Source organism: Thamnophis elegans, chromosome 7 (assembly GCF_009769535.1).
Source record: "Thamnophis elegans isolate rThaEle1 chromosome 7, rThaEle1.pri, whole genome shotgun sequence".
In the NCBI taxonomy this organism is placed as follows: Eukaryota; Metazoa; Chordata; class Lepidosauria; order Squamata; family Colubridae; genus Thamnophis; species Thamnophis elegans.
In genome coordinates, this window is record NC_045547.1 from 34,512,194 (window position 1) to 34,539,308 (window position 27,115).

Genomic DNA, 27,115 nt, shown 5'->3' on the forward strand with positions numbered 1-27,115 from the left:
TAATTTTATTCCTCGGAATATATTGTTACTTTTTTCCTTGCATTCTCTCTCCTGTCATTAAAATCGGGGTTTAAATTGGAAACTTATTTTATTGCTTACTTTATATTTATCTAGGAAAGTTATATAGATAGTGATTAATATGTGTCTATCCATTGTGTTTCATATGTGCTTACACATTCAACTTACCGTCATGAATATTGGTATTATACATTTTTAAACTTTCCATTATTCTCAAAGAATGTTCAGTCCCTTATTCTACTGTTATGGGAAACAGAGAAGTGATGGAGAACAGAAAAGATGCAGCCAGCATGTCAAAAATGATCTTTGTTCTTTCCCCTCATCCTAGGTGGTTGCCAAACGTGCCTATATGGCTGTGGGATCCCTCACCATAAATGCAGAGCGTTCAGAAGTGGTTGATTTTTCTGTTCCCTTCATTGAGACAGGAATCAGTGTAATGGTGTCACGAAGCAATGGGACTGTCTCACCTTCTGCCTTTTTAGGTAAAGCATTTTTTGGAGGCAACTTGCAGAGAAAAACATGTTGGCAGCTCTTTTTCTGATTAAATAAACAAGCATACATTTATATGCAGACTTAGATTTGTTGAAGTTCTAGCTCAGTGGTTCTCAACCTGTGGGTCGGATCTCTTTGGGGGTCGAATGACCCTTTCACAGGGGTCACCTAAGACCATCGGAAAACACATATTTCCAATGGTCTTAGGAACCAAGACACCAATTTTATGGCTGGGGCTCACCACAACATGAGGAACTGTATTAAAGGGCATTGGGAAGGTTGAGAACCACTGTTTTAGCTTGAGCTAAATTCAGGAATCAACATGATAAGAGAATAAGAAATTAGCTTAGAAATACAAGCACCAGATTCTCAAACTAGATATTTCTAGTGAATATCATTGCATAACTATATTCAAATAATTGTTTCCAGTTTCTCTTTTACCTGTACTTTCGTAAGCCTGGTAATGCTTGTTACAGTAAGATTTCTAACTGTTCTGATGCTAGCCCCAGAAATATACCATGCAGAAATATTACTTTGTCTTGTATGTAAAGAAATGCAGGAGTTTATTTCTGGAATATAGCAGTCTATTTTGGGGATTTATAAAACCTATTTTGGCAAAGCCCTCAGAGCAAAACAGAATGATATAGTAATATTTTTTTTAAAAAAAGTTTCCTAAATGTCTTTGGGAATTCAGCAACATGCAAGTCTCTTAAATAAATAAGAGTTAATATATCATCAGAATAATTTAGATAATCCCTACAAATGTTGCATATTATAGCATTATAAAGGGTCTATTAATTATGTCAATCTTTATTAGACTCTGGAATTATGTATGGAAAAACCCTAAGCTATCCCCCTGATGATAGGAACTCCAGAATGATACAACCAAATTGAAAGCCTTGTCCTAAGCAGTTGTCACTATACATTAGACAATGGTGGAAATTAAAGTAGAATTCACTCTGCAAGTTTCAGCACATAAACAATAGAATATGGTATTCAGTCCTCAAAAAGCCGCCCAGAGTCCGATGGGAGTGGGTGGCATACAAATTTTAATAAACCTTTAATAAACCTTAAAATATCCAGAACTTAAATATTATAACCAGTACTTTGAACTTAATTTGGAAAAACTCTAGATATATCATGAACAGCCATGAAATCACAATTTCTATATACGTAAGAGGCCTGTTAGCAGTGACAACAGCATTCCAAGTACTCTTTCAAAAGCAGCCCAGAAGAACACATTCAAATAGAGCAGAGATGGGCCATTCTTTGATTGCCAGAAGTCACACTTGACATTTTATAGATGAGACAGAATTTTCTAGTCATAGATATTTAGAATTTTTTTAAATAAAAAAGGTAAGTTTTGAGGCTGTATTAAGACCAGGTTCCTTATATTTTCAATCTTTTGCAAAAAAGGGCAGAGATATCAAATTATATCTATATCTGTCTCTGCCTCTGTCTCTCTGTCTCTCTCTTACATCTATCTATCTATCTATCTATCTATCTATCTATCTATCTATCTATCTATCTATCTATCTATCTATCTATCTACCTACCTACCTACCTACCTACCTACCTACCTACCTACCTACCTACCTCTACCTCTACCTCTATCTCTATCTCTATCCCTATCTCTTATCTATCTATCTATCTATCTATCTATATCCATCCATCCATCCATCCATCCACCCACCCACCCACCTACTTACCTCTACCTCTATCTGTAGCCCTATCTCTTATCTGTCTGTCTATCTGTCTGTCTGTCTACCTACCTACCTACCTACCTACCTACCTACCTACCTACCTACCTACATCTATCTATCTATCTATCTATCTATCTATCTATCTATCTATCTATCTATCTACCTACCTACCTACCTACCTACCTACCTTCCATCCATCCATCCATCCATCCATCCATCCATCCATCCATCCATCCATCTATCTATCTATCTATCTATCTATCTATCTATCTATCATCTACTATCTACCTTTTGATATATATTCATGCACACACACATTGATATATATATATATATTATTAATAATCTATTGTCATGTATCTTACATAATAGACAATAGACCTTTATGTTTTTGCTATAAAAATGGTGCATTTGCTTCACTAACTAAATCTAATCAAAGATGCTCCCATTTATTGCTTTCTACTGGACCACCTAGAATTCAGTCCAAATCCAAAAACATCCTGATACTCTGAAGCTTATTCTTTGGAAACAGAATGATTTGTTTCAAAATACGTCACATCATTAATCATTGGTAGGCTTTTCTATTGATCAATATTTCAGTTTTATCTTGATAAAAGTTTCAGTGTTTTAACATTTCACCTATCCCAATTTCCCAAATATTGATTTAAAAGTTCTGATGCCTTCTAGGGATTAGATAGGAAGGGAAACATAATTATATATCAATATATTTATTGAGAGAAATCCAGTGACTTACTCCAAATCTATAAACCAAGAGCAAGCAGGAAAGAAAACCTTTTTGGTATGTAGGAGTAGAATCACATATACGTTCCTAGACCCAGCCAGAATGGCAAATTCGGAATGCTAGTGTGATTAATGACATTGAAAACTGCTAAGATTCTCAATAAGATATATTCCTCTATGTTCCACAAACTTTTACTTGTACTTAGGTTTCTTTGGATTCTTTGTCTACTTTTGCATTTAATTTTGTTAAAGACACAAAATTGGAGATTTGAAAAAAACAAAACAAAACCCAACAACCCTGTGATTGAGTAGGTCTTTGTGCTTAATGCAATGTTCAGGCAGGATGCCGAGAATGCTGCAATTTGGGAAAGTCAGATGGCAGAATGTAATACTGAGTGGATACTTTAGCTTCCTATACATTTCAGCATTCATTTTTATAAAAGCCAACTTCAAATTCTTATGGGGAAGAAATACTTGAAAACATACAAATGATGCTAAATATATATCTGCTAAAATATAGCTTAATGGGGCTTAATGGTGCCATTAATGATTGCTCCCTCTTTCCCATAACTAGGAGTTCTAGAATAATGTAACAGATGAGAGTGGAGGTTCGTTCTCCGAGTTTGTGAGTTTGTTTCTGAATGTTTTGTTACCAGGCTAGGTAACATCCTAGGGCCATGATGATGAACCTATGGCATGCATGCCAGAGGTGGCATGCAGAGCTCTCCTATGGGCATGTACACCATTGCCAGCTGATCTTCTAGTTTCCGGTGCGCACATGCATGCCAGCCAGCTGATCTTTGTGTGTGCTGGAGCCCCAGAAACCTGAAGATCAGCTGATCTGGCACGTGCGAAGACCAGCTGGCCTGCTCGCATGTACACACCGGAAACCAGAAGACCAGATGGCTGGCGAGCACATGTGCACTGGCCAGCTGGTCTTTGAGTTTCTGGGGGTTTGTGTTTATGTTTGTTTATTTCATTTGTATGGGTCTGGCATGCATGTACACATGTTCCAGTTTGGGCACTCAGTGCCGAAAAGGTTTGTCATCACTGTCCTTGAGCACTGAACTCCATTGAAGATGTTAGCTAGCCTGGCAACAAAATGTTCGGAAACCAACCCACAAGCTCAGAGAATGAATCTCCACCCTCATACTACACCTGAGCTACAGATATTCGCCACTGTCACATAATGTAACAGAAATATAAGAAAACAACTCCACATTGAGGTTTGGTTCACAACATTTTAAATGATACATAAGATCCATCTATAAGTTTAGTCAAGCTATTTCAGAAGCTATAATTAGATGTCTAGTGATTTGCACTCTGGAGTATTCTGGAAAGGTTCCTGTGAAATAATTACCTGTCCTTTTCTGTCCAGAGCCATTCAGTGCTGATGTGTGGGTGATGATGTTTGTAATGCTGCTTATAATCTCTGCGGTGGCTGTCTTTGTCTTTGAGTACTTCAGCCCTGTGGGATACAATCGGTGTCTGGCTGATGGCAGAGGTAAGGAGACACATCTTTTATCATGCAATCTTTATAATCCATATTGGACAGAAAGATACATCTTCTCCATTGATATGCATGTCAACCATGGTTGGTGTCAACTCTTAGTGACCGCATAAATAAATATTCTCCAGGAATCAGCCATGTAAACACCTTTTTCCTCATGCCTAAAGGAAAAAAAAAAGAATAGTAGCAGCAAAACTGAATGGATCTCTTTGGATGATAAAGCAGCTCTGCAACACAAGATACTGAAATGTTTCTAGCAAGATTAGAAACTAGAAGCCAAATTCTTTGCATATGTTTTGCAATGTTTCTAAAGTAATGTTATTGTCAAATTGAAATATTAATTTAGTTGGAGATACTAACAAGTATATAATACTTTCCTGTTTTGTTATGCATATTATTTGTATCCCTAATTACTTGATGGATATTTGAAAGCTTTTATTAGTTTCCCTGCCTTGCTTCTGCTAATCTTTCCACGTATTTTCAAATTGATGGAAAAATGGAATGAAATAAATTCAAAAGATGAAAAACCATAAATTACGGAAACTCTGTAATAGTGGGGAAGGGGAGAAGTAAAAATGAAGGGAGCAAGACTGACAAATTGATCTATGATTAGAGAACTAAAACAGAAAGAGAACTGGGTGCTGCCGTGGCTTCGCTAAACTGTTAAATGGTCCCCTCCTTAGTATGTTCTGTTTTATCTCTAGGACAATAGTGCTAACCTATTTAGAAAGGAATGTTTCTGGAACATCTTTTCAGGTGCTTGTTGAGTTTGCCATAAGCAGATTTATGTCACCACCTTTCTACATCTTGAAAAAAAAGACAGTTGTAATAGAATTGTAGCCTAAAATAAAACAACGTTAGAGGTGTTGTGGATTGTGTGTGTGTGTGACCAGTATACATATCTAAAAGGATGTATGTAGAGCTATACACATTAATGTACACAGTACCGGTATCAGAGGTGGGTTCCTGCCAGTTCTAACCTCTTCTATAGAAGAGGTTCCACAAATCTACAGTGCTGTTTAGAACCGGTTCCAGCTCCCCCCCCCCTCGCCTATCCACACATCATCAAGATGAAGAGTGAGAGGAGGAATTCTGGGAGTTGAAGTCCACAAGTCTTAAAGCTGTCAAGTTTGAACACCCCTGAGGTTTTCTTTCTAAAGGGTTAGGGGTGCAAGGGTCTCGTAACTTGATAGCTTTAATACTTGCGTACTTCAAATGCCACAGTTTCTGAGCCAACATTTTGGTTGCTAAACAAGAGCGTTGTTAAGTAAGTTTCACCACATTTTACATGTTGGCCACTCCTACCCAGTCACATGGCTGCCAAGCCACTCCTACCCGGTCACATGGCTGGCCACTCCCACAAAGCAGGCCACACCTACAGAAGAGGTTCTAAAAATTTCTGAAACCCACCACTGACCGGTATGTATACACAAGGAATCAATTATGTGGAAGATAGACAGCAGAATGAATAAGTAACAATGACAACACACATTTTGGCTAAATGATGCCCTCCCTATAAAGGAATTGGTAATGTAATTATTGTTGTGAGAAAAATGCTTTGAATAAGACCTTTGTGATAATGGTGGATATGGTAATATGATTCTGTATATTTTTTGATAGAAAACAATGTGTTTAAGATTATTCTTGTGTTATATAAGTATTTATAAAATATTGTGGCTACAGCCCAATGGATCACGTCCAGGTTGTTCAGCAAGGCATTGAAAGGCACAGCAAGTACACTATGCCTCTATGCATAGCTTTCATTGACTACAAAAAGGCATTTGACTCAGTATTCCAGCAAGCAATAATTAATGCATTGTTCAACCAAGGTGTAGACACTGCTTACATAAACTTACTACAATCAATATAAAAAAAAACAATGGTGACAATTTGCAGTAATGATTTTAAAGTAGAAATCAACATAGAACAAGGTGTATGACAAGGTGATACCATATCACCTACCCTTTTCTCAGCCTGCCCTGAAGAAGTATGCACACTAGACTGGGCAATAGATGGAACAAAAATCAATGGCACTTATTTAAATCACTTAAGTTTTGCAGATGAAGTTATTCTCTTCTCACAAGAGCTACAAAGACATATAAGAGCTGCATGAAGAAGGAGAACCATTTGGCTTAAAAATAAACCTGAAAAAGAACCAGGTTATGTTTAACAAATTCAGTAAAGAAAGAAAATAATTTATATCTGGAGAAGAACTAGACATAGTAGACCACTACATATACCTTGGCCAACAGATCTCAATGGAAGATGATACAATAAAGGAAATTGAATGCCGGGTTAAATGTGGTTGGCAGGCATTCAGCAAGCTAAGCATAATTTTCAGCAACAACCTCCCCCTATGCCTGAAGAGAAAAGCTTGTGATCAGTGTGCGTTACTTGCTCTAACATATGCCAATGAAACATGGACACTAACCTCACAATCGATACAAAAGCTATGAAAGGCACATGGAAAGATACATGTTCAGCATTACAAGACAAGACAGAAGGATCTGCATATAGATCAAAGAACAAACGTTTGTTCGTTCCATTGAAAAGGAAATGGACTGGTCACATAGCGAGAACAACTGATGACGGATAGACCAAGTCTTAGAATGGACCCCCATTTGATAAAAAGCATCCACGAAAGTGACCTGAAATAAGATGGATCGATGACATTGCAGGGCCAATTGGTAAAAGAAAGCTCAGGGCCGTATTGGAAATATGCGGAAGAGGTCTCCATCCTGCAGTGGATAGACAATGGCTAAAATGATGATGATGATGTTGATAGCAATAGCAGTTAGATTTATATACCGCTTCATAGGGCTTTCAGCCCTCTCTAAGCGGTTTACAGAGTCAGCATATTGCCCCCAACAACAATCTGGGTCCTCATTTTACCCACCTCGGAAGGATGGAAGGCTGAGTCAACCCTGAGCCGGTGAGATTTGAACAGCCGAACTACAGAACTGCAGTCAGCTGAAGTAGCCTGCAGTGCTGCATTTAACCACTGCGCCACCTCGGCTCTTTCATCTGTTGATGATGATGATGATGATGATGATATAATATTATAAATAATCCATTCTTAATATAATTACTAATTTCCATTTATTTTTAGCTTGTAATTAGGTAAATGTTCCTACAATTTCCTCAGAATTAATTGCTGCAGCAAGGTCACAAAGGTGATTTTTCAAGAGGCAACTGGACTTTGTTTTTTCTTTTGAAGACGTTTCACTTCTCATTGAAGAAGCTTCTTCAGCTCTGACAGGATAGTGGGGAATGGAAGAATGGAAAACAAGAAAGTCCAGTTGCCTCTTGAAAAAGCATTTTTGGTTCAACCATGACCTGGATGACTGAGAACCTCTACAGACTTTTTGCTCCACCAACGGTTTAGTGGTTTATTTCAAAATAATATGGTTGAAGATTCTGTGAAACATCCGTCCACTCCCTTGTAATCCTATATAGTATAATTTTTCAGAAATCTATTCTCTGTGCATTCCAAAAAAACATATTTGGATTGCGCTCCTTACATAATGTGCTCACTGAAATAATGTCATCCTTTACATTTTGAATTTCTGTGAATGTTGCACTGCAGTTATGGCAAAACAAATAAGTGTATCAAAAACCTGGTGCTACCTTTTTTGTGATAAAGTGTTTATAAATATTTATTTTTGAAGGAAGGTAGTTGCATAAATATGCTATGTTGTGAGAAAATGTATTCCAAATCTTAAATTTAACTTTTTGTCCATATTAAAAATTTTGCATGGTAAGGTAGAGGTGGAACACAATAAGCTAACAAATGAAGGTGTGGGAAACCCATAAAAACAAGCAATCCATAGCTGGTAATTGGTCATGAAACACTTATTATCAGCATCTGATAATTGTGTATGAAGATTTAGTAACAAGGTAGACCATGGTGTGATCTTTTGTTTTTAAAGGTAAATATGCATTCAGAATCCTAGTCGTGCTTCTATCACCCCAATCCACAGGCTTTTATTTTTTAAAAATGCCGAGAGCACATGGGAATTCTATACTACATAACTCTGAAGTAATGCACAATTTTCAGTAGTGTTTCAATGTAATAAACAAGTATGAAGTATTTCATTTGCAGTATTTCTTTCTTTTAAATGGCCCGCACTTGCATATTCAGATTTTAAAAATGCAAATTACAAGCAGCTATAAATTAATTTGTATGCAAAAATAAATGTTGATGAAAAACCTTACTGTTGAATTTTCAAAAACCCATGAAATGCAAAATGAATGTTTCTCATAATAACATCTCATCTGAATTGCATATAGAGACGCCAGATTTGTCATTAGATACATTCGTTCAATTCTTATTGAAAGTCAGTCCAAGTTGCTGCATGTATTAATAGACACTAGGGAATTGGTTCAACTAAGTTCTGTACAAATGCAGGAAGAGGAAAACTGTGACTGAAGAAAATCTTTCTTGCACAACCGTTCCTTGACACCCTTGAATAAGTATAAAACCATGTGGAGTTGGTAAAAAAAATCATTATATGAAGTGATACAAGAATATATAAGAAGATTCAAGTCAAATAGCTTACTGGTAGGCAAGCAGCAAGCAAAAAGACCACCAACTGCCTTGACAGAACTTACAGTTGACGGCAACAGAACAAAGAAAAGTGGAATTTTGTTGCCTAGTTACAAAGAGAACATTCCAGCACTTCCCCCCATCACAAAACCCTTCATATAAATGTAATCCCAGTAATAATTTATATGTTTCAAATTGACGACATTGTTTCCACAAAAACATTGTTTTTATTTTGTAGTTCATTGAAAGGATAATGCTGACACAAATCTTAATGACATTGTAGATTTTTTTTAAAAAAAAAGAATACATTTTTCCATGTGTGTACATTTATTCCATGTATATGTGAACCCCACAGTCATTACAGAATCGGTATCATTTTGAAATCATATTTCCTCATGGGAGTGTTTCTAAATATGTCAGAAAAATACTATGAAAAACATATCTGTCTCTGTGTTACAATGAAAAGGGCTAAGAGTAGCATAGCATATTTACACATGTGCACTTGCACATACTGTAAATACCTGCCTAACAATTGTTGCTGGAATGGCTTGCAGTTAGTAGTTTTTCAGGGTGTATAATAATACCTATGAATACAAAGCAAACAAAGTGATATTTTTTGTTCTGTTCTTTGTTCTTTGTATCCTTCTTTGGTATATTCATAATAAATAACATCTATCTTACCAACAGTCCAGAGTTCGATGATTAGGATGCCAGTGGCTGGGTTATCCAATAAGCCTCTCAGTCCAAATTCCAAGTGTATTGAACTGTCTTAACTCCAAACTCATGTTTCTATTTACTAATTTCTTTTGAATGACCTATCCAACTTTTCTCAAGGCAACGATTCCATTTTAGGATTGTCACATTTCCAAATACAATATCTTGTGTATGCAAAATGCGTTTTCTTTATTTATAAATGTGAATAATGTATGAAAGATGTCTCTTAATAAGTGAGAAAATATGTTAGTTCAGCCTTCCCATCTGATACACTCAGATATATCAAGCCTCCAACAGCCAGATTTCTACTTAATTTGACCATCAGTCATGTTGGTTGTGAGAGTTTTAGATCCAGCATATTTCTAGGCACCAGGTTACAAAAGCTTGATTACAACAATTGATGGAGAAGAGTTGTGAAAAAGAATATATCCACCTGCTTTATGCAATGTATTCATTCATGTAGATGTTACAATACACAGACTCTTAAAGGAGAATATTTGTAACTCGGGGTTGAAATGAGCGGTCCTTGATGCCCTCTGAGCTTAGGGTTTTTTTGTTTTTTGTTTTGCAAACATTTCGTTACCCAAAATAGGTAACATCATCAATGTTGTTACATAGTTTGTGTAATGAACATTTGCAAGAAAACAACCAAGTTCAGAGAGCACCAAGGATTGCTCACAAACTCCTAAACATGCCCATGGAATGACTTACGAAGGTCTGCCGTTTATGAATTATTGCCTAGTGAGTATTACTAGAGCAAACTGCTGGTTTCAATTTCAATCATATTTAATCCTGAAATTGCATTTCTGTGGCCCCATTCAAGAATAGGTTTGTGGGGGACCATGGAGCTAACCTGTTAGTACATCAATTATGCTGCAAACTAATGCAGCATCATTTAAACTAAGGACTTTTATCACAGTCTTATCACAGTCTTAGCCAACAGCATAACATCTGGTCCTGGATAAAGCTAAAATTTCATTTCATTCATCATTTAGAATAATTTGCTGTGCTAGTTCTCACTCTTTCTACTATATTTTGGTCATTTCAGAGCCTGGTGGTCCATCTTTCACTATTGGTAAAGCTATCTGGCTACTGTGGGGCCTTGTATTCAACAACTCTGTGCCAGTGCAGAATCCCAAAGGGACTACCAGCAAGATCATGGTATCAGTATGGGCCTTCTTTGCTGTCATCTTTTTGGCCAGTTACACTGCCAATTTGGCTGCCTTTATGATCCAAGAAGAATATGTTGACCAGGTGTCTGGACTGAGCGACAGAAAGGTAATCCTCCTGCCCCTATCCAAGTCTTTTGTTTATCCTCTACTTAAATTGGCATATACTGTATTTTTTTTTAACAATGATAACATATAGTATGAATGGTATGTTATAATACTTATTATGTAAATTGTGCAGTAAATGTTTCTTATTACCTATGAATTATGGGACTGTCATTGTCTAACAGCATCTTTCTCAAACAGAAGAACTTCTTTGGAAGAATCACAAACTATTTGTTGAGATCTTCCTTAGTAACAGATACACTATATTGCCAAAAGTATTCGCTCACCCATCCAAATAATCAGAATCAGGTGTTCCAATCACTTCCATGGCCACAGGTGTAGAAAATCAAGTACCTAGGCATGCAGACTGTTTTTACAAACATTTGTGAAAGAATGGGTCGCTCTCAGGAGCTCAGTGAATTCCAGCATGGAACTGTGATAGGATGCCACCTGTACAACAAATCCAGTTGTGAAATTTCCTTGCTCCTAAATATTCCACAGTCAACTGTCTGCTGTATTATAAGAATGTGGAAGTGTGTGAGAACGACAGCAACACAGCCACAAAGTGGTAGGCCACGTAAACTGACAGAGCGGGGTCAGCGGATGCTGAGGCGCATAGTGCGAAGAGGTCGCCAATTTTCTGCAGAGTCAATCTCTACAGACCTCCAAACATCATGTGGCCTTCAGATTAGCTCAAGAACAGTGTGCAGAGAGCTTCATGGAATGGGTTTCCATGGCCGAGCAGCTGCATCCAAGCCATACATCACCAAGTGCAATGCAAAGCGTCGGATGCAGTGGTGTAAAGCACTGCACTGGACTCTAGAGCAGTGGAGACGTGTTCTCTGGAGTGACGAATTGCGCTTCTCCAATCTGATGGATGAGTCTGGGTTTGGCCGGTTGCCAGGAGAACGGTAATTGTCTGACTGCATTGTGCCAAGTGTAAAGTTTGGTGGAGGGGAGATTATGGTGTGGGGTTGTTTTTCAGGAGCTGGGCTTGGCTCCTTAGTTCCAGTGAAAGGAACTCTGAATGCTTCAGCATACCAAGACATTTTGGACAATTCCATGCTCCCAACTTTGTGGGAACAGTTTGGAGCTGGTCCCTTCCTCTTCCAGCATGACTGTGCACCAGTGCACAAAGCAAGGTCCATAAAGACATGGATGGCAGAGTCTGGTGTGGATGAACTTGACTGCCAGGCCTGCACAGAGTCCTGACCTCAACCCGATAGAACACCTTTGGGATGAATTAGAGTGGAGACTGAGAGCCAGGCCTTCTTGTCCAACATCAATGTGTGACCCCACAAATGCACTTCTGGAAGAATGGTCAAAAATTCCCATAAACACACTCCTAAACCTTCTGGACAGCCTTCCCAGAAGAATTGAAGCTGTTATAGCTGCAATAGGCGGACCGACGTCATATTGAACCCTATGGATTAGGAATGGGAGGTCAGTTCATATGCGAGTAAAGGCAGGTGAGCGAATACTTTTGGCAATATAGTGTATTACACCTATCCTATTTTAGTTAATAGATAATCAAAATGATTTATCCTTTTACAGATAGTACATGAAGGTAGTGGTAAAATTCATTTTTTTTTACTACCGGTTCTGTGGCCGTGGCTTGGTGGGCATGGCTGGGGAAGAATACTGCAAAATCCCCATTCCCACCCCACTCTGGGGCCAGCCAGAGGTGGTATTTGCCAGTTCTCCAAATTTTCTCAAAATTTCTGCTGCCAGTTCTTCAGAACCTGTCGAATTTCACCCCTGCATGAACTAGTAATATAAGGAGCTGCATTTCAAGTTTTTCACAGAATTGTCATGCAAGCAGATTCAACTTCTCTTCATTTTAATGTTCTTGTACTCTCTACTGACAACTAACTAGTTGTAAAGCTATGAATCTTTAGTTATCAATGTTTGAAAAAAATCCTGCCTTTTCTCCTAATACTTAATTAAAAGTGGAACTGCTTATCAATTATCTATTCTCCTATAATTTCCTATCAGATAAATATTTTAAAACATGGTAGATTGATTCTTAAGCAAGTATAGTAACAGGGCGAGGAAACAAAAGCAATGTATTTTTTTTTCGCAGTATAAGTAGGTTATAAAAGATAAGTGCCATGTAGATTTAAAAACAATTTCCCATAATTTTCTTAACCTTTTTCTCTTGCATGAAATGAGATCAATTTCAGTTTCATTTTAGTTTGGTCAAATACCAGCATAAAAACTAGACTCAATCAAAGAACAATATCATAAAGAAAATGCCAATTTTGATGATTTTCTTTGTGTGGGTGTGTGGTATTCTAACATGCTATTAATAATATTAAGCTAAAAATATCTAAAACTTGATCTAAGAATAATCTAAAAACTAAGAATAAAATTATGGTGTTTGAAATGAAGATTATATGCCTAGCTAAAACTAAATGGCAGGAGTTTGAAAACACCATACCCGATTGATATTACTAAAAATCTAAATTGAGTGTTACATTTAGTTCAGAAGGTAACAATAGGATTCTTTTATTCCATCACTGTTTCTATTTCAGTCGATGAATGCTGCAATCAGAGGAAGTCAATACCTAATTTTAATACAGTAGAATTAAGTTTCCAATTTGGAAACATCCAAGAAAATGGGGTACACCTGGAATCAGATCAATTCTACATGACATACAGAAAGGGGTAAAGAGAAAGTATGACTTAGCTTTTCATATCTAATATGAAGTACAAAGAGGAAGTTGTACATCTCCCACTAGGATATGTGTTTATATGTTTCCGCCACAGAGCTGATTCACATGCTAAATGATACATGATGAAATGGAATTTCACCTGGTAAAGCAGTGGGGATAGCTTTTGCAACACAAAGTTTTCCCAGAAAGGAGCTCTGATTAAGAGACTACACAGTTCTAGCGGGATGGGGGAGGGAAGAAGAGATTCAATATAACCACACCTTAGAATCTCTCAGTATATACTATATACAGTACATAGGTTAAAAAGTTATAGCTTTCATTGGCAAGATTTTGTCCATTAGGTGTAAGCAAATAAAGGACTGGACTAAATTGGATCTTGCGGTGTCATCTTTGGGTTTAGGCCTAACACAAATTAAACCACAAATTGGCCAAATTAAGTATATGCATTTATATCCAGATGTTGATTCACAGAATTATTTCTATGAATTTAAATATGTGTGAAAAATGTTTTGAACAGCAACCACTCAAACCTCTGCTTTTGTTAATTACATACTCGTTGCACAGAAAACGGGTTTTTTTTTCTCTGTAAACAACATGCAATGCATACAAATATTAATGATATGTCTGGATGTAGTTTGGTGAGACTTAATTCAGACAACCATGTATAATTCTTTGGTTATGTATTGTTTAATGCATTTTTAATATTGTATGTGCTCATGGTGATAAATTTATTGTGACACAATAGATTTCATTACCAGGGTTTTTTTTGGGATATTTTAAATAATTTCTGTGATATAATTAAAACTGAATTCTGATTGAATAGAATTTGAGTCTAGAAAATTGTTAGTGTGAACTACTAGCCAACTTTTTAATCTTTAGGCAATACCATTCTCATGAAGCGACAGCATAGTTTAATTAAAATTGGTTACAAGCTCCTGTTCTGATTAGAAATTCAGACCATCATAGAAATTGGCTGCAACCTGAATTCTTAAATATTCTGGTTAATGCAGAGAATGTATATATATATATATATATATATAGTGATCTTCTTGGCAAACTATTGAAGCTATTTCGTGATTTTTACTTTCAGTAAACATGTGCGAACATATGGAAGGTTCATCTGCCAATATGATTTTTGATAATAAGGCCAACTTCCTTTAATCTTTTGAATTTTCATTTAATTTTCATTTTAAAAATAACTGATTAATTATTTCTGTTCTTATCCTCAATCCAATTGTCATGAGATTGTGGTCTCAAGGTTACACAATCTACCTCATTATTAATTTTCTACGTTACAACAGCCAGTTTAAAATCCAAAATTTTGGTTAGAATTATGGGAGTTCTTTAAAATAAAGGATTCTGTCCAGTGCTAAATTCAATTTTTTTTACTACCGGTTCTGTGGGCGTAGCTTGATGGGCGTGGCAGAGGAAGGATACTGCAAAATCTCCATTCCCACCCCACTCTGGGGCCAGCCAGAGGTGATATTTGCTGGTTCTCTGAATTACTCAAAATTTCCGCTACCAGTTCTCCAGAACCTGTCAGAACCTGTTGAATTTCACCACTGATTCTGTCCCTGTGATGGAATCACCAACTGAAGGAGAGGGCCTTTCTCAGGCAGTAAAGAGACATTCCAGCTTAGAGTCAGTTTGGGAGAGGAAATGTCTTGAGGTCATACCTCTAGGTCTATATCTGCCAATTCCAAAGAGAAGGCACAGTCTGGTGAGATTCTTCTAATATCAACAATAAAATACCTACTTGGGCCTATTCATGAGTGGTTCTTGTGGTTTGCGCCTGACAAGATCCAGATCCACATAAACAGTTTGGTCATACATAAAATCTATGGGGAAATGCATGGAGAGATTAAATAGGGAACAGATTAAAGAAAAAAAATGGAGGTACGGACTCAGTTGAAATACTAAAGTGAATCACGGAAAATAACAACTACAACAGAAGATTATTTATCCTGCTTATAGATAATCAAACCATAAAAGTGGCTTTGTGAATAACAATAATAATATATCTCATTACCATTTGTTTAGACCCAAAACTCCATAAAGGTATTCTACTGGGGCAGCAAGTGTGTGTGTGTGTTTGTGTGTGTGTGTGTGTGTGTGTGTATAAAGCATTAATTGCTACTTTTCGTGCCCTCAGGTGACATTTACCTGATCCTGCATAACCTTTCATAAATACCTTTCATGAATTGAGCTGGCACATGTTCTCCTATACATCAGATTGTAATATATCAGTATATATATTTTCAGTAATTCAGTAATTACAGTTACTGTAATTTTCTAAAAATAATTCTTTTTGCATTTCCATTAATTGGTTCAGCAGTATGAGGATTACCAATACTTTACACAATTCTAATTTCTCTGGGCACTCTAAAGATATTGAATTTCCTAGTATTAGATGCTCAAAATATTTAGTTGAAATCTCTAGTCTCAAGAGCAGAAATGAGGTTCTTATACTATATATAGAACAGATTTTTTTGTGAATGTAAAACATTTCTTTAGATTCTTTATTTTTTAGGTCCCAGAGGTTGGTAAATGCAGTTGGGCAGCAATTACCTTCAGTGTTGCAAACATAAAATTTGCTAAGAAGAGTTATGTGTGTAACTTCAAGCTTATAGTCAAAGACATTTGAATTTGGCCATCATATGCTTTTCTGCATTTTATTTTCATTGCACTATAGAGTTGGAGCTAAGATTTGGTAAAGGGGACTAATTGCAAGCTGCAGACACAATGGCTAATATAGCTATTACTCTCCCAGCTAATGTTCTTGCTAATTTGCTAAAGTATTATTGCTTTTCCCTCCGAAGAATTTGATTCTACAGTTCCCTCTAGAATAACTGAATGCATTGGTTCAAGATAAGAAGATAAGATAAGATAATAAGATGAACTAACCTTTATTGTCATTATCCTATATATACAAAGGCACATATTAAAATGAAATTCCAATGCCCCACTCTCAAAAGAAGAAACGACACTCAATGTCACCACCCAATGTCACCATTATTATATATAGAGCTTTACTTTACTTTGGGCTATTTCTAATATAGCCCAATTGAGTACTGGGGATGAGGGACTTACTCTGTACCATTTTATATTGTAATGAAATGTACCAGGATATTCTACACTAGATCATTCTGATCTCTTCCATTGCCCCCAGCATTGCACATCCACATTTTACTGCTCTTACACTGATTTATAGACTCACCATAACATTTGCTTTTAGTGTAGTTTTGTTCCTTTAAAAAGATGCTACAATGAATCTATAAACTTTTCTTTCACTGGCAACACACACACACACACACACAGATAGAGAGAGGGAGAGAGAGAGAGAGGGAGAGAGAGAGAGAGAGAGAGAGAGGCAGTTTGATTTTACTTGTATTAGAGATTTAAAGGGAGAATGATTCAATTCAAATTTTTGATTTGAGGGCAAATTGATTCATACTGCTTTGAGATGCAAAATGTGATTCATAAAAAGAATTTGTCCATAGCCTATAATCAGGAAACATCAGAGTGCCTGCAGCTGTTACATTTTTTGACAGAATGGAGTGGAGAGAGCTGAGATGGTAGACTCTTTAGAGATTAGTAGGTCTGTCTAGTTCCAGCTGGATTTCTTCAAGGGTTTTGCCATAATATTGTAACTATTCCTTTTTTGTTTTAATGGGATGGCTCAATCAAAGCTATGTTGAACTGAAGCATTCCTTTGAAGATTTGTACAACCTAATATTTTTTATCAAATTATTACCAGTGCAAAAACACAGTTATCTACAGATGCATATTTTTCAATAGAAAATGTTTACTTCTTCTGACAGCAGAAGGGATTGATGTAACCACAAAAAACGGTAGCTTTTTGGATGAAAATCCATATACTTGTATCTATTTTAGAAAGTTCTAATTTTAGCAGTACAGATACAGACCACACTTTCTGCAGCAAAAGTGGATGGTTCATATATATGTTGTTATGTACATATATCATTTCAATAGACTAGAAGCTTTTTGTGTGCTTATTGCCTTGGGCCATCATTCTTTTATTTTATATAATACTGTCTAGTTTCACTGTTAAGCAAATTTCAGTTCTTGCATTATTTGCTTGATACTACATTGGCAAAAAGTGCTACTAAGCATGCAAAATATTTCTGCAGTACTGAAGAACTTTTCCATTTACTTAATAAACTGGCATAATTCTACCTTTTTTAATATTGATTTTGTGGTTCCTAGCTCAGAGCTCAATTTGGTGTTGTTTTCATGCCATCTTGCATATCAGTATAAGAAAAATATTTGTAGCTTATGATTGAACTGAGTGATCCTTGATTCTCTTCTGAGCTTGGTGGTTTTCTTGCAGACATTTTATTACCACAGTAGGTAACGGCATCAGTGCTAGAATGGAGTAGGGTTTGCTCTTATTTTTATATATTATTGGCACCACTGACAGGGCAAGCCAATAGTATATAAAAATAAGAGCAAACCACACTCCCTCCCAGCACCAATGAACAAGAAAATTGTAAGAGAACACCTACTCACACTAGACAAGTTCAAATCACCAGGGCCAGGTGCATTACACCACAAGGTTCTGAAGGAGCTGGCAGATGTGATCTCAGAACTATCAAACCATATATTTCAAAGATTCTGGAGCACCAGGGAACTACCAGACGATTGGAAAAGGGCTGATATGGTTCCACCTTCAAAAAAAGAAAAACAAAAATGGATCCAGAAAACTACAGACATATCAACCTGACATCAATACCTGGAAAAATCCTGGAAAAGACAATCCAGCAATGAATCTGCAAACACCTAGAGGCAAATAAAGTCATAACCAGAAGCCAACATGAGTTTGTCAAAAACAGATCATGCCAGACAAATCTTATTGCATTCTCTGACAAAGTGACCAAATTAGTGGACCAGCGAAATACTGTGGATATAATTTACTTGGACTTCAGTGAGGCATTTGATAAAGTAAACCAAAATCTACAATTTGGTTAGACAGCATCACCATAAGATGGGTTTGTAACTGGCTGACCAACCACACTCAACATGGAATCCTTAATAGAACTGCATCTACATGGAGAGAGGTAGCAGTGGGTACCCCAAGGCTCTGTGTTAAGCCCAGTACTCTTCAATATCATCATATATGCTTTAGGTAAGGGGATAGACAGGGAACTCATGAAATTTACAGATAACACCAACCTGGCAGGAATAGCCAACACTCCAAAAATCAGGAGGATTTTGAAAATTGGGCCCTGTCTAACAAAATGAAATTCAATGTAAGGTTCCATACTTAGGCAAGAAAAATAAAATGCACAGGTATAGAAGAGGTGATTCCTGACTCAATAGTAGTAACTGTGAAATGGATGGATGGATCACTTAAATATGAGTAAGCAATGTGCTGTAACTGCCAAAAAAGCCAAAACAATTCTAGGCTGCATTAACAGAGGGATAGAATCAAGATCACATGAAGGGTTAATACCACTTTAAAATGCTTTGGTAAGACCCCACTTGCAATATTGCATCCAGTTTTCTAAAGAATGTATCTATCAGGGGCAGAAAGAACATTGGGATACAAGAGGAACCATGTTGGATAAAGATAAAAATCTATCTAGCACTGTATTTCTTGATTCTCATCTTAGCTGATTTGGCTGATTCTGCAGCTTTTTTTGGATTTGAAAACAATAACCATAGCAATATGAATATTTAAGACTTTATTCTAGGCAAAAAAAGCAAGTAACTTAATCACACAATATGACACAATAATCAGAGAACAAATAGGAACACTTAAGAATACAATATAACCTAAAGCAGAAATCAATTAACTCAGCACTTATGATTTGTACCCTGACTGGCACATATTTATTTGTTTTTAAGAGACTTAACCAAGCATATAGAATTTACGAGTAACACCAGACTTGAGTCCATATTTGCAATATTGAAAAAACAAAACTGAGTTCTGGCTATGTTCAAATGATCAGCATAGACTTATGTTGCATTAGGACGGTGATCAGCTGCCTTCAAGAATTTGAAGGCTAAGGAAATTATTAAAACCTAGAGGAACGTTAACTTTGCCACCCCAAGATAATTCTTATAGGCAGAAAGTTAATGAAAGATTAAATTGATTGGTTGAATATGTTATATTGAATATGGCAATGCTGACACTCAGAAGCATTCTCTCCAATAGTGGGTTTCAAAATTTTTTAGAACCTCTTCTGTAAGTATGGCCTGCTTTGTGGGAGTGGCTTGTCAGCCATGTGACTGGGTGGGAGTGGCTTGCTGGCCATGTAACTGGGTGGGAGTGGCTTGCCAGCCATGTGACTGGGTGGGCATGGCCAGCTTCTAAAATGTGGTGAAATTCACTTAACGATGCACTTGCTTAGCAACCAAACGCTCTTGCTTAGCAAGCAAAATGTTGGCTCAGAAACTCTGGCATTTGAAGCACATTTGAAGTCTTTTTTTGAATTTTTTTATAAAAAAAATAAAAAAAGAATCATCCTTCATTACATCTTGTAGAAAGATAACTTTAGTGCGTTTCTTCCACATTCATTACTTATAGTTCGTATTAGATTATACACTTTAAGTCAAAAATCTTTGTATATCTTACTATCAATGTACCACAATTCTCATTTGACTACAATTATTTGAACATGCTTTTACCTCAAATCATTCATATTTCAAGACACAATCACATAATGGCATTCATTAGCTATTTCAAAAAATCCTCCAATAACATTACACCTTTATAGCATCTTTTAAATAAGAGTCACTTAATAAAGTTTCTAAGCCTCCCCCCCTTTTTTCCCAACTCACTGATTAAAATTTATATCCATTTACTTTAGCCAATACCATAGCAAGTATATATTGTTAAACAATGTCCATTAACATTTCCTTTTTGTTATTATAATTGGCTAAAAATCATTTACTATTTATGCCCCATCTCCTCTCATCAGGGCCCCCACCCCAAAAAACAACAACAAAAAACTTTACCCCTTTATAACCAGATCTAAATGAAAATTTGTTAATAAAATTTATAGGTCTTTTTCCCAGATCACAATTTACAATTTATATCCACATTTCTTATACTAAATTGTCAATACATGTATATATCATTACGCTGTATCCATTACCATTTCATTATTATTATTTATAGTTAATTAATTGTTAGTGAGTAAACATTTAATAACAATCTAAAACAATCTAGGAGTTACAAAATTCCTACTTATTAATCACCAATAATAAAAAACCTATTTTTTTATTACCAACTTTCATTGTAAACCTGTATCTTTCCAGTAACAAAACAGTCTTATCTCTCTTGTTAATTGTGGAGTCAGTCTTCTTTTTATCACCTTTATAAGGTTTTTATCGGCTTCTCTCTGCACTTTGTTGCTTGAAGGGTCTCTCAGATAATCTCCTTGCCCACCAATTGCTACTAAAGTTAACTTGTCTTTGTTTGTCAATCTTGCTTCTGAAAAAATTTCTCTTCTTATGTCTATCATCATTAATATTTTTTTCTCTTCTGTGTCCTGAAATCTGGGTTAGAGCTCCAATTTGTCAAATTCCCTTTTCCACATTCCCTTTCCATTTTCACCCACATTTGCTCCATTCATAAATCCATCTATTGTCTTTATCTTCTATATCTTCATTCTCCCCTTTAATTTTGGGGGCTCCAACCCCATCATGTTTTGCTGTGAGGAAGACTAGTCTTCCCAGCTTCTTCTCAATTCTCCCATATCCTTCCAATAGACTTTGAATTCCAGCCAAGTTATTTTGGAATTTTAAGGTTTCCTCATCTAAGTATTGACCCATATTTCCAAAACAAAAGAGAGAAAGAAAAAGAAAAAAAAAACCTAATAATGATTGCCAGTCTAGTCTTCCAGGCCTCTCTTAGCTTTTATTTTAAGTTGACTTAAACACAAGTTCTTTTATGCTCTTCAAAGGGGAAGGGTTCTGTCCCCCACCCTTTCTTTCTTTCTTTCTTTCTTTCTTTCTTTCTTTCTTTCTTTCTTTGCCAAAATAATTCACAGAGGCACCTGTGAAAACAGTTCCTGCCCTTGGTTTTTTTTTCTGTAAACAAGTTGCAAACCCTTCAGCTGCAAAGTTAGTGAAGTCAAATAAAGAAAGAGATACATTGTTTAAAAAAACCTCCGACTGGCAGTTAATTTTCACCTTCCGTAGGAAACAAAGTTCTTTAGATTTCTTTTAGTGTGGTTTAATAACAAGTAGTAGGAAGAATTGTTAAAATAAAAAGGAAGGTTTTAATCCAGAAGTCAAAAAATAAAGCAATAAGAAGTAGAAGAAGAAAAAATGAATCCGTTCACTTTAAGAGGAGAAATGGAGAATGTGATGAGCATTTCAATCCACAAAAAATAGTTACAATGACAAAGGAAAAAAAAACTTTCCACAGTGATCCCATTAGGATTATTTTCACCGCTCAGTTCTTTTGTTTAAGGATCAATTTGGCATTAAAGAAATATTTCTTTGGGCAGTCTTTAGCAAAATAGAAAAAATACCTCACCAGATGGACTCACTTTCTCTTTTCACTTCCTTCCTTCTGGAGCATCCCGACTTCATCAGCATAGGGGCTGCTTGAAGCACTTCCCTTGGGTCTATCAGGGATTTTGCAATATCCCTGAGACCAGCAAGGCTTTGTCTTCCTGATCACCGTCTCTACGGGATGGTTTAGGTCTCAATGGACCCCCCCCACAGCAGCAAAAGTGTCAACAGCAGTCTCAGAGTATCGAGACCACACGTTGTAATGTCACGACGGAAGCACGCAAGTCTTAAAGCTGTCACGTTACAAGACCCTTGCACCCCTAACCCTTTAGAAAAAAACCCAGGGGTATTCAAACTTGACAGCTTTAAGACTTGTGGGCTTCAACTCCCAGAATTCCTCCTCTTGCTCTTCATCTTGATGATGTATGGATGGGCGGGGGAGGGAGCTGGAACTGGTTCTAAACGGCACTGTAGATTTGTGGAACCTCTTCTATAGAAGAGGTTAAAACTGGCAGGAACCCACCCCTGATTCTCTCCCCATAGGAATCAAGGATGTTTCATTATCTGTAACAGCCCCCAAATCACTGAATGGGCAGAGCCATCCAATTTGATTTGCTGCTTTGAAACAAGTCTGGGCAATGATTAGGGAGTCAAGATGATTCAATTGGAGTGTTCTTGAATTCAAAGCACTGTTTTATCCTATCCTAATAATTTGTCATAAATATTTTACTGTTTGAAAATTATTGTTTGTGTCAGTTTTAAGCCAAATATACTGCAGGTAGAGTATCTTTTATGTGTTTGCAAGTGGAGCTGATTTATTTTAATCATTTTGATACCTAAAGTGCAGTACTGCTTTTTTAATTTAGAAACTTGTCTCTTTGCAGAACATTAAAACTCAATGAATTTTGCATGCAATAGATACATTTCTGCCGCAATTTATTATTATGTGGTTAATCTTTGGTGAGATTCACAACCTTTGGGTCTGGTTGGTAGTTCAACAGCTCGAGTCCTAACCAAGGACCTGGGAACTGTTAAGGTAACGTCGGAGGATATAAGTTGTTCCAAGTAGGGTGGTTTTTTGGAGAGTCAGAATGTTCAAATCAGGTAAATTTAGAATTTTCAAATAGTGAGGTAGCCCTTTAGGTATTGCTCCAAGGGCTCCAATTACAATTGGGACAACACATGATTTCTTTTTCCACAGTTGCTCAACCTCAATTTACAAGTCCTGGTATTTTGTGATTTTTTCTTGCTGTTTATCCTCAATTCGTTCATCACCAGGTATTGCAATGTCAATGAACCATACTTTTTTATTTTCAATTATTGTTATGTCAGGTGTGTTGTGGGCCAAGTGCCTGTCAGTCTGGATTCTGAAGTCCCACAAGATCTTGACTTTCTCATTCTCTAAAACATTCTCAACCTGATGGTCCCAGTGGTTTTTGCTGTACTCAAATCCAAACTTTTGGCACAATTTCCAGTGAATAATCTTAGCAATGTGGTCATGGTGTTGTAGGTAGTCAGTTTGTGAAATTTTGCTGCACCCGCTGATCAGATGGTCGACTGTCTCATCTTTCTCATTACAGAGGCGGCATTTGCTATTGGTGGTAACATGTTGAATTTTTGCCTTCATGCAGTTTATGGCTAAGGCTTGTTCTTGAGCTGCCAAAATAAAACCTTCTGTTTCTTTTTTCAGTACTCCTGATCTTAACCAACTCCAAATTAGCTTTTGGTCAGCTTTGCCTTCAATACTTTTCAAGTATTGGCTATGCATAGCTTTGCTTTTCCAATTTTCAGCTCGCTTCTCAATTATTTCTTTCTTATATTCAACTTTTGATTTAGTTGTCTTTAAAAGCCTCCTTTATTTACTTCTTTAATCATTGGTTCTTCACTTTTCTGGATGTAATCATTCAAGCTGTGTTTTTCTTCTTCCGCAGTCTGTTTTACTCGTAGGAGTTCTCGACCACGCTCTGCTCTTGGTAGATATAATTGGTCAATATCACTTTTAGGGTGCAAAGCATGATTCATTGTCATAAGATTATTGTTATAAAGCAACAACAGAATTGTATCACACCGGCCTGTTGTTTTGCCGGATTTGGCATTGATTACTAGTCGGGCCCCACCCAGGGGCCTAGGACATCGTAATGTATTTTTGTAATATGCGTGCGGATCCAAGCAGTGCGGCTTTTTGCATTTGACTGATGGTGATTTTGTCAATTTTTAACTGTTTTAAATGTAGTTCGAGTGCTTTTGGAATAGCACCCAGTGTGCTGATTACCACTGGAATTACCACTGCTGGTTTGTGCCATAATCATTGAATTTCAATTTTTAAGTCCTGGTATTTCGTGATTTTTTCATGTTCCTTCTCGTCGACCGTGCTATCACCTGGTATTGCGATGTCTATGATTGTAACCTTATTTTTCTCAACCAGTGTGATGTCTGGTGTATTGTGCGCCAGTATTTTGTCCATTTGTGTACGAAAATCCCACAATATCTTGACCATCTGATTTTCGGTGACTTTTTCAGGCTTATGCTCCCACCAATTTGTTGCTGTTTTAATATTGTATTTTTTTGCACAAATTCCAGTGGATCATTTGTGCTACTGAATTGTGCCACAATTTATAATCAGTCTGCGCAATTTTTTTACAGCAGCTGAGTATGTGATCAACAGTTTCATCAGCTTCTTTGCAAAGTCTGCATTTGGCATCATCAGAGGATTTTTCGATTTTGGCCTTAATGGCATTTGTGCGGATAGCTTGTTCTTGTACAGCCAGGATTAGTGACTCTGTTTCTTTCTTTAATGTACCTGTTGTTAACCATAACCAAGTTTTTTTACTGTCCACTTTATCTTTTATTTTTTCCAGAAATTGGCCATGCAGTGCTTTGTTCTGCCAACTCTCCATTCTTAATTTTATCACATCTTTTCTATATTCTTGCTTCGTCTGTTATTCTTGTTTCGTCTTAATTTTATCACATTTTTTCTATATTATTGTTTTGTCTGTTGGGCCTTCAGTAGATTTTTGTTCTTTACTTTGATTAATAGATGTTATGACTTTTTAAAAAATAATCAGCCAGTGCATGTTTTTCTTCTTCAACTATTTGCTTCACTTGTAATAATCCTCTGCCACCTGATTTTCAGGGCAGGTATAGTCTATCAGTGTCACCCCGTGTGAGTAAACTGTAGTGCATTGTCATTAGTTTCCTGGTTCTTCGGTCCAGAATGTCCAAATCAGCTTGTGTCCAGTTAACTATACCAGCGGTGTATCTTATAATTGGTATTGCCCAGGTATTTATGGCCTTGATTGTATTTCCACCATTCAATTTAGATTTCAAAATTTTCCTAACTCTGTTGGTGTACTCCCTCCTGACATTAGTTTTTACTTCTCCATGTTTGATGTTATCCAACTGCCGAATGTCTAAGTATTTGTAGGCTTCATTTTCGTTGCATTTAATTAGTTGGCCACTACCCTCACATGTAGTGATTTTGCCCCTTTTTATGGATACAGTGGCTCATTTTTCCATGCCAAACTGCATTTTTTAAATTATTATTATACAATTGTATCACAGCGGCCAGTTGTTTCGCCGGATTTGGCATTGGTTACTAGTCGGGCCCCACCCAGGGGCCTAGGACGTCGTAACGTATTTTCGTAATATGCGTGCAGATCCAAGCAGTGCGGCTTTTTGCATTTGACTGATGGTGATTTTGTCAATTTTTAACTGTTTTAAATGTAATTCCAGTGCTTTTGGAATAGCACCCAGTGTGCCAATTACCACTGGAATTATCACTGCTGGTTTGTGCCATAGTTGTTGAATTTCAATTTTTAAGTCCTGGTATCTTGCGATTTTTTCATGTTCCTTCTCGTCGACCTTGCTATCACCTGGTATTGCGATGTCTATGATTGTGACCTTATTTTTCTCAACCAGTGTGATGTCTGGTGTATTATGCGCCAGTATTTTGTCTGTTTGTATACGGAAATCCGACAAGATCTTGACCATCTGATTTTCAGTGACTTTTTCAGAATTATTATGCAATTGTATCACAGCAGCCAGTTGTTTCGCCGGATTTGGCATTGGTTACTAGTCGGGCCCCACCCAGGGGCCTAGGACGTTTTTTTACTGTCCACTTTATCTTTTATTTTTTCCAGAAATTGGCCATGCAGTGCTTTGTTCTGCCAACTCTCCATTCTTGATTTTATCACATCTTTTCTGTATTCTTGTTTCGTCTGTTGGGCCTTCAGTAGATTTTTGTTCTTTACTTTGATTAATAGATGTTCTTGACTTTCTTTTAAATAATCAGCCAGTGCATGTTTTTCTTCTTCAACTATTTGCTTCACTTGTAATAATCCTCTGCCACCTGATTTTCGGGGCAGATATAGTCTATCAGTATCACCACGTGGATGTAAACTGTAGTGCATTGTCATTAGTTTCCTGGTTTTTCGGTCCAAAAGGTCCAAATCAGCTTGTGTCCAGTTAACTATACCAGCTGTGTATCTTATAACTGGTATTGCCCAGGTATTTATGGCCTTGATTGTATTTCCACCATTCAATTTAGATTTCAAAATTTTCCTAACTCTGTTGGTGTACTCTCGCCTGACAATAGTTTTTACTTCTCCATGCTTGATGTTATCCAACTGCAGAATGCCTAAGTATTTGTAGGCTTCATTTTCTTTGCATTTAATTAATTGGCCATTGGGCATTTCAATTCCCTCACATGCAATGATTTTGCCCCTTTTTATGGATACAGTGGCGCATTTTTCCATGCCAAACTGCATTGAAATATCGGTGCTGAATACTCGGACTATTATTATTATTATTATTATTATTATTATTATTATTATTATTATTATTATTATTATTTGGAGGAAATAAATTGCATCAATTTAAACCCTCTGCATTATATCATTACTCAAATGATAAATTGATGACAACTTACATGATGATACTACCTCATAAATGATGTC

At 36.6% G+C, this 27,115-nt stretch overlaps 1 protein-coding gene across 1 annotated transcript in view; it reads left to right on the forward strand.

Moving 5' to 3' along the window:
* Positions 1–27,115, forward strand: part of GRIN2B (glutamate ionotropic receptor NMDA type subunit 2B) — a 233,551-nt gene that overhangs the window by 192,429 nt on the left and 14,007 nt on the right. The window contains exons 6-8 of the mRNA XM_032221467.1: positions 347–500; positions 4,333–4,458; positions 10,773–11,002. Coding sequence (XP_032077358.1) covers positions 347–500; positions 4,333–4,458; positions 10,773–11,002 — 510 coding nt within the window. The remainder of the gene's footprint in view (positions 1–346; positions 501–4,332; positions 4,459–10,772; positions 11,003–27,115) is intronic.